At 40.0% G+C, this 19,151-nt stretch overlaps 1 protein-coding gene and 1 long non-coding RNA gene across 3 annotated transcripts in view; one reads left to right on the top strand and one right to left on the bottom strand.

Annotated features, from left to right (window-relative positions):
- The window catches only part of LOC121042053 (uncharacterized), a 29,246-nt gene extending 25,623 nt beyond the window's left edge, over positions 1–3,623 (bottom strand). The window contains exon 1 of the long non-coding RNA XR_005795955.1: positions 2,727–3,623. This is a non-coding gene — a long non-coding RNA (uncharacterized LOC121042053). The remainder of the gene's footprint in view (positions 1–2,726) is intronic.
- RORA (RAR related orphan receptor A) overlaps positions 1–19,151 on the top strand; it is a 725,852-nt gene that overhangs the window by 601,033 nt on the left and 105,668 nt on the right. The window contains exon 1 of one of the 2 annotated variants that reach the window (XM_040493368.1): positions 17,748–17,766. The exons of the other annotated variant lie outside the window; for it this stretch is intronic. Coding sequence (XP_040349302.1) covers positions 17,763–17,766 — 4 coding nt within the window. The 5' untranslated portion in view covers positions 17,748–17,762. Of the gene's footprint in view, positions 1–17,747; positions 17,767–19,151 lie in introns of those variants that run through there. 2 annotated transcript variants of the gene reach the window in all.

The raw sequence follows: 19,151 nt of genomic DNA, 5'->3' as shown, positions 1-19,151 counted from the left end.
AAGGATAAGGCAACAAACCCACAGTGCTAGGAATCTGGTCATATACAGACGCTGAAGACATTGAGAAGGGGTAAAGCCATGGCGAACTGAATCCCTTTTTCCTCCCTTGTGTGACCCGTTCTCATGCTCATTCAAGTGCTGGACACCTGGTGGGGTATGGAATGAACGGCCAAGGGGGAGAGACAGAAGAAATCAGAACAAGGCTCTGGCCACTTCTGCTCTGGAGACTCTTGGAGATCTTTTGAGATCTGAGAGATTGAACCCGGTCAAGAGTGAAGAAGAATTTTCTGTTCCCCACTGCCTATGTCATAATAGGCCCAGCCCGACAGAAGGAAGATAATCAAGTGGGAAGAGAAATTTTATTTCCCTTCGTATGCAAAGTCCCTTTGATGTACAGGGACTAGGGATTACCTCCTCCCTCCCTTTGCTCCTAAATTAGGTTAAAGGTTAGTACAGGAAAGACCACTGGCACATAGACATTAGACAGCATGACTTCTTAGCTTTTCTACAAATACATACACCACTTTTGGTCATCTGATGATTTTATACCTTACCTGAACCAAAACACTCTCAGTCCAGAGGTGTTCTGGACAACCATCTGTATGAAAACAAGAATTTTTCAAAAGTCTCTATATTTTATCTCCACGATGCAATTTACCAGCATTGTACGTGAGTGAAATTGAACGTTTTTATTCAGGCGATTGCCCCGCATCGGATACCGTCTTAAGGAGCCTGTCTGATCCGTTCGTTTTCTTTTACTCTGTCTTTCTCTCTGATCTGGGTGCTGTTGCCCAATTGTGCTGTTGCTATCATTACCTACTTAGTAGCAGCAATGGGAAATAAGCCTTAAAAGTGGTAACCTGTCATATTTTTTTTTTTTATTCTGCTGGTCTCATAAAAAAACTACCAGTCGTTTATTTCATCTCACTTATTGTCGATCAGTCCCGCATTTTTTACCTCCTTACCGTGGTTTTCTTTGTGCTGTGGTTCCCAGCCACGGCCCGCTTCCTGCTGAATTAAACTGCAACCCAGACAAAACCAAAGAGCACGTCTCTCCCAAAGTTCACTCAGAAGGTCGCCCCTGGTGAGATGGACATTGCAGATGTGCTAGAAAGATTAGAAGCCGCTTTGATAAAACCTGCGTCTGTTCTTTGCTTCGGGTCCTCAGAGTGGAAGATCGGATGGATTGCCACTGCCTTGCATTATTTAAGAGTTTTGATGAGCAGCTCCCATCAAAATTCCCCACAGACTCCAGACCGTGTGTGTGTGTGTGTGTGCGTGTGTGTGTGCGTGTGCGTGTGTGTTTTAAACAGCACTTTGGAATGATTGAGATGTTCAAAAGGACATTGCCAAGTGAGCTCTCTTTGCAGGGTTCACATTCCATTAGATTGTCCTTCCTTAAGGTCTCTTGGTGGCCCTTCTGTTCTATTTGATGGCAAATTCTGTTCATTCCAGATTGTGTTAAATCCCTTTAGCAGCTTCAAACAGCTCTCCCGTGCTGCAGTTTTAGCATTTGGGTGCTGATCAAATCAGTCCCTGGACTTTTGTTATTTTTTACTCCTTTGATGGTTTTCCTCCGTTCTTCTGTTTTCGTTGGTTTCTACTTTCATCTCGACTGTCTGTTCTTCGATGGTGTTATCTATTCATTCGAGAGAGTCCAGCCATTCAGCCCTCTGAAGAAAGGGCCGTTCCCTCACTTCTCTGGCCTGGCTGCCCCAGTGGGTAGTCCATGATTTGTGCCTTTTATCCTGCAGCTGTGGAGGCCCCTCTTTGGGCAACCACTTTGGTGATAGGATAAGGATTAGTGTATCATGATTTCGTTTTTATCAACCTCTTCTGTGTCTTCTCGTTTTTAGTTGAGATGCAGTGGTTTCTGTGACGGGAGGGCAGGCATTTTTATAAATGGCTTCATGTCTGATCATTGCGAACGATAAAAGTTAGGCCACCTCATTTCCATCTCGCGAAGTTGCCACAGATAGATATTTATTGTCATTTCCTGGAGTGTGACCGAATGGTCAGAGCGCTGAATAGAAGTGAGACCTTGAGGATTTTATCCCGGCTCTGTCAGTATCTCTACCTGAGACTTGATGTAAACTGTTTACTCCCATGGCTACCATGTTTTTGTTCTATCGAAATTCCTTGGGGGCGCCTGGGTAGCGCAGTCGGTTGAGCGTCTGACTTCAGCCAGGTCACGATCTCGCGGTCCGTGAGTTCGAGCCCCGCGTCAGGCTCTGGGCTGATGGCTCGGAGCCTGGAGCCTGTTTCGGATTCTGTGTCTCCCTCTCTCTCTGCCCCTCCCCCGTTCATGCTCTGTCTCTCTCTGTCCCAAAAATAAACGTTGAAAAAAAAATTTTTTTTAAGAAATTCCTTGCCATAATTATTGCATGTTATTTTGCCCAATTACATACTTCATGTTTTATTTCAAAAGCCCTAGTCCCAAATAATACAACTTTTAAAGGTAATATAACCTATTATGGTTCTCTTGAAGCTACTTCAGTGTTTCATACCAAGGAAAGGATGGTAAGAGCAAAGTTCTATGGCATAGGGATGCCAGATGAGCGTCCCTTAAGTGTGGAAGATGGTCAGTGTTAGAACTGATCATAGGAATCAATTCTATGGATCCCCCCTTCCCCATTTGAATGGACAACATATTAGAAGGTACAAGGGAGGCTTAAATAAATTAATGAAAAAGATAACCATAAGAGAGAGAGAGAGAGAGAGAGAACAAAAACTTAAAATTCAAATATCCCTCAAACCTTTTCAAGTTCTCTAACCTCCTAGGGTACTTTCCAATCGTAATACACCGCCTCCCATCAACAATAAGCCTAACTATAAGTCAAAAATCTGCATCGATACTATTAGACATAATCTGACTAGAAAATGTATTACCAAAATTTGGTATTACCAAAATACCAAATCTGGCCCTTCTGAGGCCAGAGTCATGTTGGGTACCAGGCTCTAACAACCACCCTGTGTGTCCCTATCCCACTGCAAGGACTAGAAATTATGACCAGGCTTGGTTTAGGCTCTGCATCATAGGAGTTAGTTTTCTGTAGCCTGTCTAATTAATTAACAATTAATCTGTAACTTATCGGTGGCATATTGTTGAACTATGTAAATTATCTCTTGCGGTAGGAATGAATAGATAATATAAAAACATATAAACTGAAAGGAATTCGTGATAAAAATCTTCTGAAAAAGTATAAGAGAGCCTCCTGTTTTACTTTCAAAAATCCTCTTAATGGAAAACTTTCCATAGTTACCAATCTGAGTTCCTCAGAATATAAATTCTTAAAGAACTGGAAATCGGTTTTCAGTATCAAGCATGTGCCAACATTTATCAAGCACTAGACTTAAGGAGTCAGAAACCCTGGTTGAAGTCCCAGCTCTACTCTTAGTAGCGTGACCCAGGCTATGCTGGAAAACCTCCCCAAGCTTTATTTACCCCATCGGTGAGTGGGGATTATGAGCCCTGCCTGCTTGCTCTTCTTCCCAGACATTTGTTAAACGTCAGGTGGTAGCCTTTAGACTGCATTTTCATGAACAACAACAACAACAACAACCAAGTACAGCTACTAATGATGATGATAAATTTAAGAGCAATTCAGAGGTGATCATGATGATTTTAAAATTTTTTTTCAACGTTTTTTTATTTATTTTTGGGACAGAGAGAGACAGAGCATGAACGGGGGAGGGGCAGAGAGAGAGGGAGACACAGAATCGGAAACAGGCTCCAGGCTCCGAGCCATCAGCCCAGAGCCCCACGCGGGGCTCGAACTCACGGACCGCGAGATCGTGACCTGGCTGAAGTCGGACGCTTAACCGACTGCGCCACCCAGGCGCCCCTGATCATGATGATTTTAATACAAAAAGCATTATTCTGGAGTCTGGACGGGATGTGCAGTGAAAGCCCCAATAATGCAAAAAGTATGGCCCGGAACCTTCACAGCAGCGGCTTCCCCCTTGCTCCGTCTAGCCTGGAGCGGAGAGAATTCATCTCGGGACCTTCGGTTCCTGCATTGTAGAGTCTGTACAATGTGAATCTAGCCTGGCAGGTGTAGAGGCAGCAGTTTCTATGACTCCGATAAATTAACTAGTGTTCACGGATGTTTTGCAGCTGCCCTGGAAACAGGCTAGCAGTTTTGAAAAGAATCGCTGCAGCCATGAAGGAGGTGTTGGTATCCTGTGTGTGCCTGTGTAGAGCGTACTTTTAAACACCTACCACCTCACCTGCACGGAGTGAAAACAACGCCCAGTTGTGCCTCTGTTTTTCTTTCTTTTTTTTCCCCCACGCTGAACGTACTTAACAGCTAACCTTTGCTTCTCCAGAATTCTGGCAGGTTAAACATTATTGTATAAATAGCAATTGCTACTGTATAAATAGCAAGTATCTCAATATAATGATACATATTTAAACCTCAGCGTTGAACGCTCAAAATTCAAGTAAACATTTACAAAAACACTGTAGCTTAAAAAAAAAAAAAAGAGGGTATTTGGACAGCTTTTATTTTATTGATATTGGGCTAATATTAGAATTGAATAAAATACCAGTGTATAAAACAGTTATTCGTACTATGAAAATCTCTTTATTTTTCCGAAAGTTTGCAGAGTACTGCTTGTTATAACTGAGAGACCCTCACTGTAAGGTTTTAGTAATTAGAGTTATTATTGAATTATGCATAGCGATGCTGCACCCACAGACGTTACTAGAAAATGGGATATCCCATGTAACTTAATTTTCTGAACTAGATCTCTGTAAGTGCCTCGGGTACTTCCCTTTTATTTTGGTGGGGATGAGGGAGGTCTTTCGAAATAGATGATGTAAGTCCTTGTCTCCTTAGTTCAGGGTTAATCCATTCTTAATGTTTCCAAATCATTATAAACATTAATTATTATGGTGTGTATAGTATGCTGTAATACAGGATGTCCTCAGAGTCCCTGAGGTGTGGCGATCTGTTTGCCCCTACGCTAAATGGCCCCACGCTGCCATACGTTTTATCGTTTTTCATCTCTTCCTTCAGTATTTATTGTTTCTCCTTGCTCCTATGAGCAGAACTCTCCACTCCTTTCGCCGTACTTTTTAATATATTTTATACACTGGAAAATCAGATCTCAAGGTTTGCAGAATTGTGTCTTACGTAAGAGTCAATAGTCTCTGAGTGAATGCCCAAGAGACTTTTCAAGCAGATAGGAACTTGAGTTCTTAAAATTTTCGTGGTATCTTTGCAGATCTTTCCTTCTGTTTTGCTTTCTTCCATGTTCCATTCCATAGTGCTTTCGAATGACAGATCTCTAATTATGAAAAGTGGTATAGCAGTTATTTATACTTCTTTAATAGTTCTAATTTCGTATAGCTTAGATAACTATTTGCCTTGTGGATATACTGGCATACGTTCTACTAGTCTTAATGATGATTTTTTTTGCATGTAAGCAAGGGTAAAACTTTTTAACTTCCGTTTTCAAATAGCTCACACAAGGCCTCACCCACAGTCTGTTCCCAGAAAATATCTGATGATTAACTGAGATTTAAACATAATTATCATGCACAAGCTACATACAGATGAAACTTTCTAAGAACTATACTTGTCTGTCATGTTCTGGAAAATGCTTATGTGCTTTTCACACTTTGGTTTAAAAAAAAATCAAGAAAGACAAAGTGGAGCATAAATGATTAAAAAAAAATTGTAAAGGAGCTGAAGATCTAATCCTTCACAGATATGAATTACAAGAACATCGAGCTTTCCTATGGGATTATTTTGTTGATGGAGGAATTTGTAACTCATAATTGGAATCCCTTTCATTCATTCATTCATTCCAACAATAGCATTTATCGAATGCCTGCTGAGCCCCACCAGGAATGCACAGGCTTATCAGACACAATCTCAGGAAACAGACATTTTGGCCAGAATTTGAAGGTTGCAGTCAGTCAGAGCCCAGCTGCCATATGTTAGAAGCATTCCCCCAGTTAAAACTGAAAGCTTTAAAGTGAAGCTTCACTTGCTCTTAAACTAGCTTTGATTCTATTAGAATGACCCCAAATATTTCATGTTGTGGGAAGAAACCTGGAGAAGCGGTGTCATAATGTTTTCCTGTTCCCTGACAAGTCAGTCATTCAGTAGCCCTGTCCAGGACCATTTAAAATAGCCTGGAAATAATCGGATGTGATGTGCCTCTGTGGAAAACACTCGCAGGATGCCTGTCGGCAAATGATGTTTTAAATCCTAGGTTTAATTTAGACCTGATGGTAGGTTCCTTATAAGAATTCAGGTGTTTAAAAAAAAATGTCATCTCAAGAAAAATTAACATACGTCTAAGTTAAGAAACAATATTGCATATAAAATAATGATTCTTGATTCTGAGGTTTTACCTATCTGTTCTGCTGTGTAATCAAACGCACAAATGTAACATCTCTCCCTCCCTACCATTAGCTTCCTTTGCCAGTGAATCATCGTGTTTTGCATCTACTGAAGACCAATAATCTTATTCAGTGTCATTTAATCCTATCTGATCATCATAATTTTGTAAGGCAATAATATGTACACGTTTTGAGTGATGTAACCACTGCATTATTTATGCAGCTTCTTTTCCACTGCGTTTTGCCATTTATGTTATATCATTATCCTTAGTTGCACACAAGAGGATTGTGATACTTTTATAGAAATTATTGATTTTGGGGGTGCCTGGCTGGCTTATCCAGTGGAGCATGCGACTCTTGATCTTGGGGTTGTGAGTTTGAGCCCCACGCTGGGTGTAGAGATTACTTAAAATCTTTAAAAAAAAGAAGAAGAAAAAAAATAATGGATGTTTATAGCCTCAAAATCTTAAGGGACATGGTAGATCTTTTTAAGAAAACATTTCAGGGGTGCCTGGGTGGCTCAGTCAGTTAAGCGTCCGACTTCAGCTCAGGCCATGATCTTGCGGTCTGAGTTCGAGCCCTGTGTCGGGCTCTGTGCTGACAGCTCAGAGCCCAGAGCCTGCTTTGAATACTGTGTCCCCTCTCTCTGTACCTACCCCACTCACTTGCTCTCTCCTTCTCTCTCTCTCTCAAAAGTAAATACACATTTAAAAAATTAAAAAAAAAAAAAACAATTCCAGGCAGAATCATATGCTTATTAATTGCATTTAATTGTCTGTTTAACAGGAGTGTTTGAAAGAGAAAAAATGTTGTTTTCAGAGAATACAAACTCTAATTATGTTATTGAAGAATCACTTTCAAACATCCAGAAGATATTTTTGAAATAGAATGGATAAACCATCAATTCTTGTGAATACATATTCATAGTGTAGATGATGTACATAACCTTTGATCTTGAAGAGTGGGGTTGATTGACAGAGTGAGAAAACATCTATTTTCTAAAGTGAAAAATTCTCCAAACTATTTAAGTTCCCTGACTACATACCACTAAATGTGTAAAGAGTTAATACTATCCAGATGGCTAAATACATTCATTGCTCATACTGTAATCAGTATATTTTGTGTAGCTCACCTACCTAGCTATAAACATCTAATGTGTCTCATAAACCACTCCAATTCATTGATTATTGGATATCACCAGTATACCAGATATTAGTGGTTTTCACGTTTACTGTCTCACTTTTAAGGTCTTTAAAAATCCTGAAAGATAGGTATTATTTTTCTAATTTTACAGGTAAGGAAACTGAGGCTCAAGGAATATAAGTAACTTGTTACCAGTCACATAGCCACTAGATATAAGAACTGAGATGAGGGGCGCCTGGGTGGCGCAGTCGGTTAAGCGTCTGACTTCAGCCAGGTCGCGATCTCACGGTCCGGGAGTTCGAGCCCCGTGTCAGGCTGTGGGCTGATGGCTCAGAGCCTGGAGCCTGTTTCCGATTCTGTGTCTCCCTCTCTCTCTGCCCCTCCCTGTTCATGCTCTGTCTCTCTCTGTCCCGAAAATAAATAAACGTTGAAAAAAAAATTTTTTTAAAGAACTGAGATGAGAAACCAAGTTTTCCAACTCCAATCCCAGTGTTCTTTCCACCACACATACTGCTTTCAAAAGAAGTATTAATTTATTCAACAACTCTTTATCCATCATCTACTATATGCCAGGCACTGTGCTAAGTCTTCGTGTTACCAGAGATACAAAGTCTTAGTGTTACCAGAGATACAAAGGTGACTAAGACAGATGTGTTTCCTGCCTCTTAGAGTCCAGAGGTTTTTTTACCAAAAAAAAAAAAAAAAAAAAAAAATGTTATGAAGAATCAGGTTTATGGAAAGGGAGGAACAGGATGCCAGTGGGAACTCAAAGCTCATCTGATGTAGGCTAGCAGTTTGTCTCAGACTTCCTGAAGGCAGTGACATTTAAACTGAGACTGTAGGATGGCAAAAATGATAGATAAATAGATATAGAGATACATACATATGTAGGTGGATAGATAGATACATAGTTAGAGTTGATTCTCATTATTGGCAGATTCTTTATTTGCAAATTCGTCTGCTCACTAAAATGTGTTTACCCCCCAAATCAATACTGGGCACCATTTTCAGACTTGCTCAAGGGTTGAACGTCCTAATACACATCCCAGCTGAGGTCTGATGAGGCAGTGTTCTGCCTTCTTGTTTCAGCTCTCATCCTGTAAATATGTGTCCTTTTGACGGTTTATTTAGTGCTATATTTTGCTAATTTTGTGCTTTTTGTTAGTGATCTTACTATTTACAATGGCCATCAAGCATACTGCTGAAGTGTCAGCTAGTGTCCTCAACTACAAGAATGCTGTGATGTGCCTTACAAAGAAAACATGTTGGATAAGCTTTATTCACTGATGTATAAGCATTATTCAATGTTGGTGAAGCAACAGTATTTATCAAATAAGGTGTCTTTACAAACACAAAGAAAACAAGGTTATATATTGATGAGTTGGCAAAAATGTTATGAGCACAGGCTCAAGAAACCTAACTTTATATTTCCCCTAGGGACAGTGATTCAGTATTTGCTACTTCAGTGGTCCTAGTGACTTTATAGAACCTCAGTGCATTGAATGACAAGAACTGATAATAGATAAATATCTAACACCACCAAGTGCTGGTGAGGGTTTGAGGCAACTAGAACTCTCAGACATTGCTAATAGGAATGCAAGCTGGCACAGCTACTCTGGAAAACCATTGGGCATTTCTTATAGTTAAACTTCTATATTCCATACCCTCTAGTGGTTCTATTTCTAGATAGCTACCCATGTAAAATAAAAACTTATGTTTGCACAAAAACCTGTACATGAAGGTTAGCAAATTTATTTGTGAATGGTAAAAAATGGAAATAACCTAAGTGCCCTTCAGTTAGGGAATGAATAAACTGTGGGATGAAATATTACTGAACAATAGAAAGTAACAAATTATTGGCAAGGGTGCCTGGGTAGCTCAGGCAGTTAAGTGTTCGACTATGGCTCAGGTCATGATCTGGTGGTTTTGTGGGTTCAAGCCCCATGTTGGGCTCTGTGTACTGACTGCATAGAGCCTGCTTGCGACTCTCTCTCTCTCTCTCTCTCTCTCTCTCTCTCTCTCTCTCTCTTTCTCTTTCTCTTTCTCTCTCTCTCTTTCTCTTTGCCCCTTCTCTTTTTGCTTTTTCTCTGTCTCTCTCAACATAAAAAAATAATTTAAAAAATTAAAAAAAAATAAAGTAACAAATTATTGATATGCTCAACAACATGGGATGTATCTGAAATGCATCATGCCATGCAGAAGAAACCAGAGTCAAAAAACCACATATTATTCCATTTAAGTGATATTATTTATAGGCAAAAATATAGGGATAGAAAACAGCTATGTGGTTGCAGGGTTTGGGGAAGGGGAATACTCTGGCTACAGAGGGGCACCGGAGAATTTAGGAAGAAAGGAGACGGAACTGTCCCATATATTGATATGGTTGGTGGTAATTCAATTACATACCTTTGTCAAAACTCAAAGAATTATACACTAAAAAGGGTGAGTTTCACTATATGTAAATTATACTTTACTAAGAGATGCAAAAACTGAGATTTATGTGATGAATCAAAATACAGTTCTAGTTTGCCACGAACAACATCAGAAAATATCATTTTGTGCAGCATAGGGAAGGTAGTCAATATGATGGTAATAATGTTGTTGAGTGGCAGATGGTGATGACGCTTATCATGGTGAGCACTGAGTAATGCAGAGAATTTTTGAATCAGAATGTTGTACACCCGAAACTAATATAGTACTATCTGTTAATTATATTTACATATGGGGAAAAAAGGAAAGAAAATGCCATTACAACAGGGTACTCCATGGGCTTCACTCTACTTCTAGTTGATAAAACTAGTGTAAAATAAATACCATGTAATTCATGTTATTCTATAAATTGAGCAGTGGAGGCTATGAACATACAAAACCTGTTTTCTTTTCTCTTGTTTTGTAATGCTTGAATTTAACCTGGCCCTTACTGGTTACAGGAAACAGCCTCTTACTGATTTTGTGACAAATGCTGAAATCTGCAATCTATACTATAGTTCTAATATATACATTATTCATAATAGAACAGAACTTGCGTTTGATTGAATTACCCAGTTAGATGGCATTTTGACTTTAGGATTAAAGAGGAGAAAACAAGACAATAGAAAAAATATGATAATATCACTTATCTTGCTTCTATGTGATTACTTAATGATTGGCAACTGTCACACATGGACGGTTTAACTGCTCACATCCTTGGAAGCAGGGAGACCTACCACCTGACCTTGAGTGTCTTCCAGTTCTAGTATTCCTTTTTATTCTTGCTTGTTCATAACGGCTTTGCCACATTCCCTCTGTTATATTTCAAGGAGCAAAGATGTAAATCAAGTCACCATTACATTTTAGTTTATGAAAGTGACTTTCACCATAAGATATGTACCTTGCCTTTGGAATAGTGGGCAAGTTGGGGTTTCTGTGGCTATTATTATACTTAGGCCTTTACAGTAAATTCAGTAATACATATCAGTAGTGTCTCAATAATGTGTTCCATCATTCACACAAACAAGTCACTCTTTCTTACTTGTATTATGACATTTTCAAAATTATTTTTATCTATATTTTAATTAAGACGTGTTGTCAAAACGTCTAAAGGCCGTACATGGACTATGTCTCTGTATAAATAACAAAGTCGTGCATGACTATAGTCCATAAATATGGACAACAATTTATTCAAAGTGAGTTGAAAATTAAGTGATTGTGCTAAATATTTTACACTATCAAAGCCATTTGTTAGGTGATCAAATAGGTGAAGGAAATGCTATACTAGGCGATATGTTGCAAAAACTATGAAAAGAGCATCAATTATATTCTTTGGAAAAGCAAAACCCGTAAATATCCCTATCTTGTGCTTTTTCTGTAGAACAGCGTGAACTACAAATTTTTTTTTACGTTTTTAACAGATTTGTTCTTCTGTTTGAAGTCTTTTTAGGAGTTCAGTCTTGGCCTTTGTAGCTTTTAGTTTCCTTGCGGCCCTATTGAACATTCCATTACCAATATTTACAGTTGTTTATTCATCCTAAAATAAGAAAGAATTCCCCTTAAGAGTTAACTTTGTAGCAAGTGTTTCTTAAATGTACAAATGGCAACATCGTTTTCAAACAGGATAATTACAACTGTGTACAATATGCTTCTTCATTAGTAAGTAATTAAATAATTTACTAAATTGTGCAATAATTCATAATGACACATGCTAGTCTACTCAATTATAGAAGCTAGTGATAAAAGAATTTCTTGCACACATGCCTAAAATTTATTAGAGTAGTAATTCTTGATTCCTGAAAAAGTCAACTTGCCATTTTCAAAATACTGAGTAATGCTCGATTTAAGGCAAAAATTTTTTTTAATTTTGAGAGTCTGTAGCATGATGGTTAAGAGTACAGACCTCAGAATCAGTTTACAAAGGGTGTTCTTACGGTCCCACCATGTTTTAGCCTTCTCTTCCTGGCAAGTTACTTAATGTCTCTGTGCCCCAGTTTCTTTGTCGGTAAAAAGAGAGCTCAGGCTGAATTAAATGTTAAAAAGAGCATAACATAAGTGCCTGCCACAGAGTAAGTCCCAAGGAATTGCTCACCAATGGGAGAGGTAAAAGAAGCAATAGCAACAGTGTTGTATAATTATTGGAAAGCCCTTTTGATTTTGGAGAGTTATCTTTGGGGATATAAGGTTTAACCGGATACTCAAAATCTAATGTGAATGTTGGAGTCTTCTGAATAGAACGCCTAACTTCATCTTCCTCCCTCCATCTTACAAAATGAAAAAGAAGAGTGCTAATTTTTTTTAACGTGAATCTCACATAGTTAGAAGAATTTAATTTTTTTTTTCATTAAAACAGAAGAACATACCCAACCTATTATTGTTTCAGTACTCGAAGCATACTTCCTCAGTGCAGGACTGGACAAAAATAATAGCTGTACTTCTGAGAGCAGAGCAGACTTCTAATCAAATGCCGTCAGCCAAACGAATCCCATCCTATAAGCTGCAGCTTAAATGTGATCATCAGAACCACTATTGACATGTGGCACAACTGTCTGAAATGTCAATAGTTATAAAATGAGTATTTCATAATGCAGAATAATTGATTACTCTGCTTGACTGAACAGAAACATATTTTCTCTGCGAAAGCAAAATAATGCCAGCATTTGCTCCTGGAACGCTCCTAGCTGCGAGACTCGGATTTCCCAATGAAGCCCACCTACTCTGCCGCCCTTGATCATGCATGACAAAAATAGAGAGAACCATCTGTAACTGCTTATCTTTTCTCCATTATTTGAAAATATATTTTTAAGAGACTTCTTAAAAAATAAAATATGGCCCATATACAAAGCCTCTATATTAATAGAACTGTCGCAGATAATTTTCAGAACTTAAATGGATGAGATACAGAATCAAATAACATTCAATTTATCTTGTTCATCCCAAAATGCCCCGCATAGCTTTTCACTCTGATGAAATAACACCCATTTGCAGTTTTATTCTCCCTCTGTGTGCTGTGATGTGGAACTCTTTTGCTCTATGCGTTTTATTAAGTGTAATTTAACTTTATGACTATCAAACCAACTCTTAATCCTTACAATAAGCCTATGAAATGGGTGAGCTGCAAAGAGATTTATTTTCTAAAGCACAATTCTCTTCTTCTGCCCTCAATTATTTTTTTCAAAACTCATCCTCTGAATGTATATAGTTTGCAAAGGTCTCTGCTAGGCACTGTGAGGAAAAGCAGAAGAAATAGTAACAACCTACATTTTGAGCTTTTCCTCTGCCTGCTTCTTGTCCATATGTACTTTACGTTGCTATGAGCCTTCACTACCAGTTTCTTAAGAAATGCGTTTTCTGTCTCTGTACTTTCATCTGTGTCCTGCCCTCCTGTTAAGATGTCCTTTATTCCTTTCTCTATTCATTAGATTCTGTTTGCCTTTCAAGGTAGAGTTCAAGTGGCACGTCCTCCATGAAGTCCTTCTCATAAAATTTAACTTAAAACATTTTTTTAAGTTTATTTATTTTGAGAGAGGGAGAGAGTGGGCAGGGGAGAGGCAGAGAGAGAGAGAGAGGAAGCGAGAGAACATCTCAGGCAGGCTTCGTGCTATTGGCACTGATCCTGATGAGGGGCTCAAACCCTCAAGCCATGAGATCATGACCTGAGCTGAAAGCAAGAGTCGGATGCTTAACTGACTGAACCACACAGGTGCCCTGTCATAAAACTTAAGATTAATCCTGCACAAAGTAGCCCCTCTTACTCGTGGTTTACATAGCACCTTATTCTGTCCTACATTCTAAGTACTGCATGCGTTTATCTGCTAGATGGCAAGCTCCTTGAGGGAAGACCTGACATTTTACTCTTTTTGCTTCCCTCTCCATGTCCTGACACACATTCTTTAAATTGTAATGCACAGAGGTTTACATTGTCCATCAGATGGGAGCTTCCACTCTGATGGCTAAGACATAAGAAAGCGAGACCATAAGGCTCCTGAGACCAAGGAGTAATTTAATTTGTATTCATCTTTGTATTCTTAATATATAGCAGGCACTTAATAAATGCTTGTTCTATACACCTACACATACACACACACACACACACACACACACACACACACACACACACACACACACGTTTTCAGAGTTGTAAAGAGCTTAGCAAAAGTGCACTCTAATGGCCATTTTAACACATCTTTATTAAGGTCAATAATTTATGCCATGCACAGGCTCTGTGTGTACAACAATGTAGGGACTGGTGGTGGTGGTGGTGAGGGTATTCCCACTCGTAAGCCCTGCTACGTGGTAGTCACTCTATCCTTTCTTCAAATTGTTTAATCCTCCCAGTGGCCCTGCCAGCCTTATTTCACATATGAGGAAACAAAAGTTTGCTCAAATCACTCAGCTAGTGAGTGGGATAAAGGTTGGTTTGGGGCCCAGGTTTGTCTAATGCTGGAGTTCATTCTACCATACCATGGAGTTCAGTGACACAAAGAAGCCTCCTTGGAGAGGGAAGTTGATGTGGTGCAGCAGGGAGAAAGGGATGGTGTTCCTGAGAAGTGGATAGGACGTGATCCTGAAAGTCGCTCTGGAATGTTTGAGTTGTAGGAGCCCTTCAAGGTCCGTTCCCATTCCTTCATTCTACAGGTGAGAGGCCTGAGGTCCTGGCAGGTGACATGACGTGCCCAAGGCGGCATTGACAGCTAGTTGAGTGTGAAACTTGAACCCAGGCTCCAGGTTTTGAGTTTGCTTCTCTTTTTCATATTCCTTTAACTAAAATATCATTTCATGGCCTGTTCCCCTTCCAGCTGCAGGAGTGGGGTGAGAACACCCCCTGGGAACACAAGGCAAGAAGGTCTCTCTGGCCTCTGATGCGCACCTCCTTCCTTGCTCCCTTGGCAGGTGTGAGTGTGTGTGTATAGTGAGCCACCTGCTACCTGCCTTTTCTGGGGAGGTTACTCATGTCTGTGTGCCTGTGAACTTCACCCTTTCCCTCATTGTGATGGTTACAAAACACCTGCCAGTTCTTGAATTTCCCAATAGATGTATGAGATATGGGGTTCCAGAAATCTCAGAATCCCTTCACCGTTGTCTCAATCCAGCCAAATCTTTCACCTCCAACATCCCATTACGCTAATAGCCACACTAATGATTCGCAGCTGTCTGTCAACTGTGAGGTTCAAAGTGCTGTGCAAACAGCTTTTCAATGGGCAACCAGACACTGCCTTTCTTTAGGGTTGCTCAGATGACTTGGGGAGTGGACTTCTCTACAGTTTTCCGAGCCAAAGTCAAATGAGGAGTGAGCTTCTTCTTGTCTGAGTCTCCAGGACGCCAGGCACATAATACACATTCAGTAAATGTGCTTGATAATGTGACATGTGTATGTGTGTGTGAGTGTGTAAAACTGATGATATCTCTCGCCACCAAAATCCAGTTTATTGCACCATATTTCATGGACTATATAGATATAGATATATACATGCATGTATGTTTACATCTACAACTATATTTGTTACAGATGTAACTACATTGTTTTAAAGTCATGAATGGCAAGCAATCTATATTAATCTGTTCATCCCCTCCCCTTACACTCATAAATAGGTGGGAGGGCCTCTCTGATACCCTTGGTTTCCAGGCCTCACCAATATCATTCCATTTGTAAACGTTCCTTTATGAGACACTGACTTTCCAGACTCAAAATTCAGCACATTTGTGATACGTTATAGGTAAGTCTGTGCCTCCTCTGTAGCTTTCCAAGTAGTCTTTATATAGAATTCTCTGGGTCGGAATCCATTTGGTCTGCAGGAGACCTATGGCTCTATGTCGGTCAGAATGGCCCAAGTCCTGCAGATCACAGTCTAGTGGTGGCTAAGAATTCAGTTGAATCAAGCTGCCTAGGACCACATTAACCTTTCACTGATCCCTTTCTTGTTCAGCTAGAAAGAAATTAATTGAATTAGCAAGCTGCCACACACCACAGAGGGAGAATCAGGCCTGGGTGAGACACAGAGCCAAAACGCTCTCTCACATGCAGCAGCAAACTTTGAAATCATCTTGGTACTAGGAGCTACTTGCCCAGTCATGATAAATCTGTTGATCCATTGGTTTGCCACCCTCTGCAGTAGCAGCTCTGTGGTGCGGTTCAGGTTGGTCTACCAAACCCCATTTGATGGGAAACCAAATGTACCCTCATAAAGTATCATTTCTTTATTTAATCTCTGAAAGCGGGAAGATTGGCACCAACTTACCGATCACACTCCTCTCTAGATACCCTGAAGAAATAGAGCAGGCTTTCCTCTTAGGCATTCGGGAACAAGCTGGCATCAGAGGTGTCTCTCCACTTTCTTGCTAAGTGACAGATCAAATGTGAAAACCAATATATAGGGACACAATATGGGGCGGTGACCAGCTCTAGAGGACTCTGAGTTGAATTACATGATAAATATGTGGTGTGCCTTCCTTTTCCAAGATTAGCCAACAGGAACATCTGAATCAAAAAGTAATGTATAACTTAATTCTGTTCATGGTGAAGAACTCCCATCCTGTTTAATTATCTTCATGTAAGCAATATTCCTTTTCTATTTTCTTTTCTGAACACTCGGTAAAAAATTTTTAAACATAAAAAAAAAATAAAACTTTAAATGGAAAGACTATATTGCTTCACACTGTTTCCCCCATAGTATTCTAAGCATCTGTTTACTATAATCCAAATACCTATTTCTACATGTTAATATATAGATGGTAAAACTTGAACTGAAATGTGCATCGTTTATGGCTCAAATTTGGTAGTATTGAAGGGGAACATGGATCCTTTCATTCCTGACTGATTTATTTGGTTGAGGATTTAGAGTTCCATAGAAAAATTATATTTCAAGAGTTTTGTGTGTGTGTGTGTTTTTTAATAGCCTCTCATTTTTACTTTCAAAGTTTCATGAGAGCTTTGTGTTAATATAAAGAACAATATTATACCCTGGGTTAACAGCTGATGACATTTAATAGAGGCATTTATTACAAATAGCATCTAGCCACACAGGAAGGTTAAGACTTAATATCTGAAATTCTGTTGCTCATTAGTTGTAGGATGAGAATGAAATACATTTCCAAAGGCTAAGGTCAGTATTACATTATCCTGGAAATGTCTTTGTTGAATATATGTGTAAATATTTCAAATAAGTATTATGAGATTATATTTCTATTGGGGAAATATCTATAGAATGAGTGATTCTACTACTTGTAATTGCAGGAGCACACGTCAGGTTACATGTCATTCCCGATTACCGATTTCATTTGAAATGGTCTGGAAATAAATACCGATTACTAGTAATGTAAGACTATTTACCTTGGAGTCAGATGTCTGACAGGCAGGCTAGAGCTAATGGATTTGGTTATTTTCAAAGCATTGTTTTCTAGAGCAGGATACGGTTTTTTAAAGGAACCCTGCAAATTTTCCAAGTTGTATTTCTGTATTCATTTGCAATGAGTATGAAGAGCATACCCATGATGACTTTCCCTGATGACTTTCCATCCTTCAACAGTACTAAGGAAAGAAAATTGTGCTGGGGACCTACCTACTGGATAGCTTGGCTTTACTCTTCCCTGTTAGAGTTGTTAGGCCAAGGGAAATCAAGAACCAAATATGAAGGATGGCGTCAATGTAACCGAGGGGCGTTGCCTCACTAGGAGATGCACTTGCATCATGGGAATGTGGTGTGATTTAATTTCATAACTGTAAACATCACAGTGGATATGGTTGATTCATTTGAAATTCTGGTCCACTTCGCTATGGCTGGAAAGCTGAATTAACATGGGTAGGTCTTGGCTTCACACTTTCATAATTTCTGATTTTTGTGGTTTTATTTGAAAAAAAAGAAATCTAAAGGAAAAACTGCTAGGATGGCGTTAGCTGAAATCAAACTTGTATAAAGCTATGGTTTGATTTAAGGTGTGATGAATTTTACTGACCTTCTAAATCAGGACTGTGTAAATTTTGCCTGGAAAAGGAGGGTGGGGAGGGTGGGGAGTACATGAATCCTAAGTTTTCTAGAGGGCTGATTGTCTGCATGTGTTTTAAGTTATAGCCCAACTCAGGGGAAAGGACAACTCAGTTATATGGGAAAAGAATGCTAGCTAGGACTCTCCTTATTTAATCACCATGAAGGCATCCACTGAAAACTGTCTGATCTTTTAAGTTGTAAATGGAAATACAGACCATCGGGAAAGAAAGCAGAATTGAAGTTGTGTGAAGGAACAGTAGCAGGTATGCAGACTGGGCTTTTCAATTGTTCTTCCTATTATGCTCAATGTTATGGACACAGTTGGCAAATGTTTAAATAATGCGAACTCTGGGTACGAAGCATCTGAAATTCATCCTAAGAAGATCCATCTGACAATACTGTCAAGAGTTAAGTTTCCATATGGCCAGTAAAAAGGATTAAGCTTCAAAGTTCAGAGGGAATTCACTCTTAGTTGCAAGTTAAAATTCACAGAGTTGACCTTTAGAGGTATTTTTGTTTTCCTGCCCAGAGTGCCACAATGTCTCATTTTTAGGATGTGACCACTAGAGCCTTTTCCACCTGTATAAATGGGTTCTCTGGAGAGAATGCTGGATATGGAAGAGCCTGGGAATTCAGTGGCTCAAATTGGCTGGCGATTGGATTATCATTTAGGTGATTCACGTAAGAGTTTTCTGCTCTCCTTCCAGGTAACATTGTTCCTGGGGAATGGGGGAGGCGTAAACAAGGACCTTTGGTGTTGGTGTGATGGGAGATTACCAACCTCTTGGTGGGCGGGGTTCCCCCCCCTCCCCCCCCGCTCTGGCCGAGCCTCTCCGGAAAGACTTAGGAGGCACTTACTCCACTCCCCGGAAAGGTCCGGGTGACAGCGTTCTCCACGGCCCCGTCTGGGGGACCTACCTTCTGAACAGAGCTGGGGCGCTCTGGGAAATGAGGGTGACTACAGCCTCCCCCCTTCAGGCCAAACCCCGCTTTTTCTCCGGCCAGCTGGAGCATTTAACGCCCCGCGGGCTCGGGCGAGGAAGCAGAGTGGCGTGGGGTTGCGTGCCCCTTGCCCCACGGGGTGGGGACAGAGAGTGGTCAGACGCGCGTTCCGCGGGGCGCTGCGTGCAGAGAGCACCCGGGCGACCACAGGTGTTCGGAGAGGCAAAGAGAAGGCTGGGGGCCTGGGCGCGGGCCGG

The sequence above is a fragment of the Herpailurus yagouaroundi genome, unplaced genomic scaffold (genome assembly GCF_014898765.1).
Source record: "Herpailurus yagouaroundi ecotype Mexico unplaced genomic scaffold, PumYag 184, whole genome shotgun sequence".
NCBI classification, from domain to species: domain Eukaryota; kingdom Metazoa; phylum Chordata; class Mammalia; order Carnivora; family Felidae; genus Herpailurus; species Herpailurus yagouaroundi.
The sequence above is the reverse complement of the archived record's forward strand: the minus strand, read 5'-3'. Positions and strand labels throughout refer to the sequence as shown.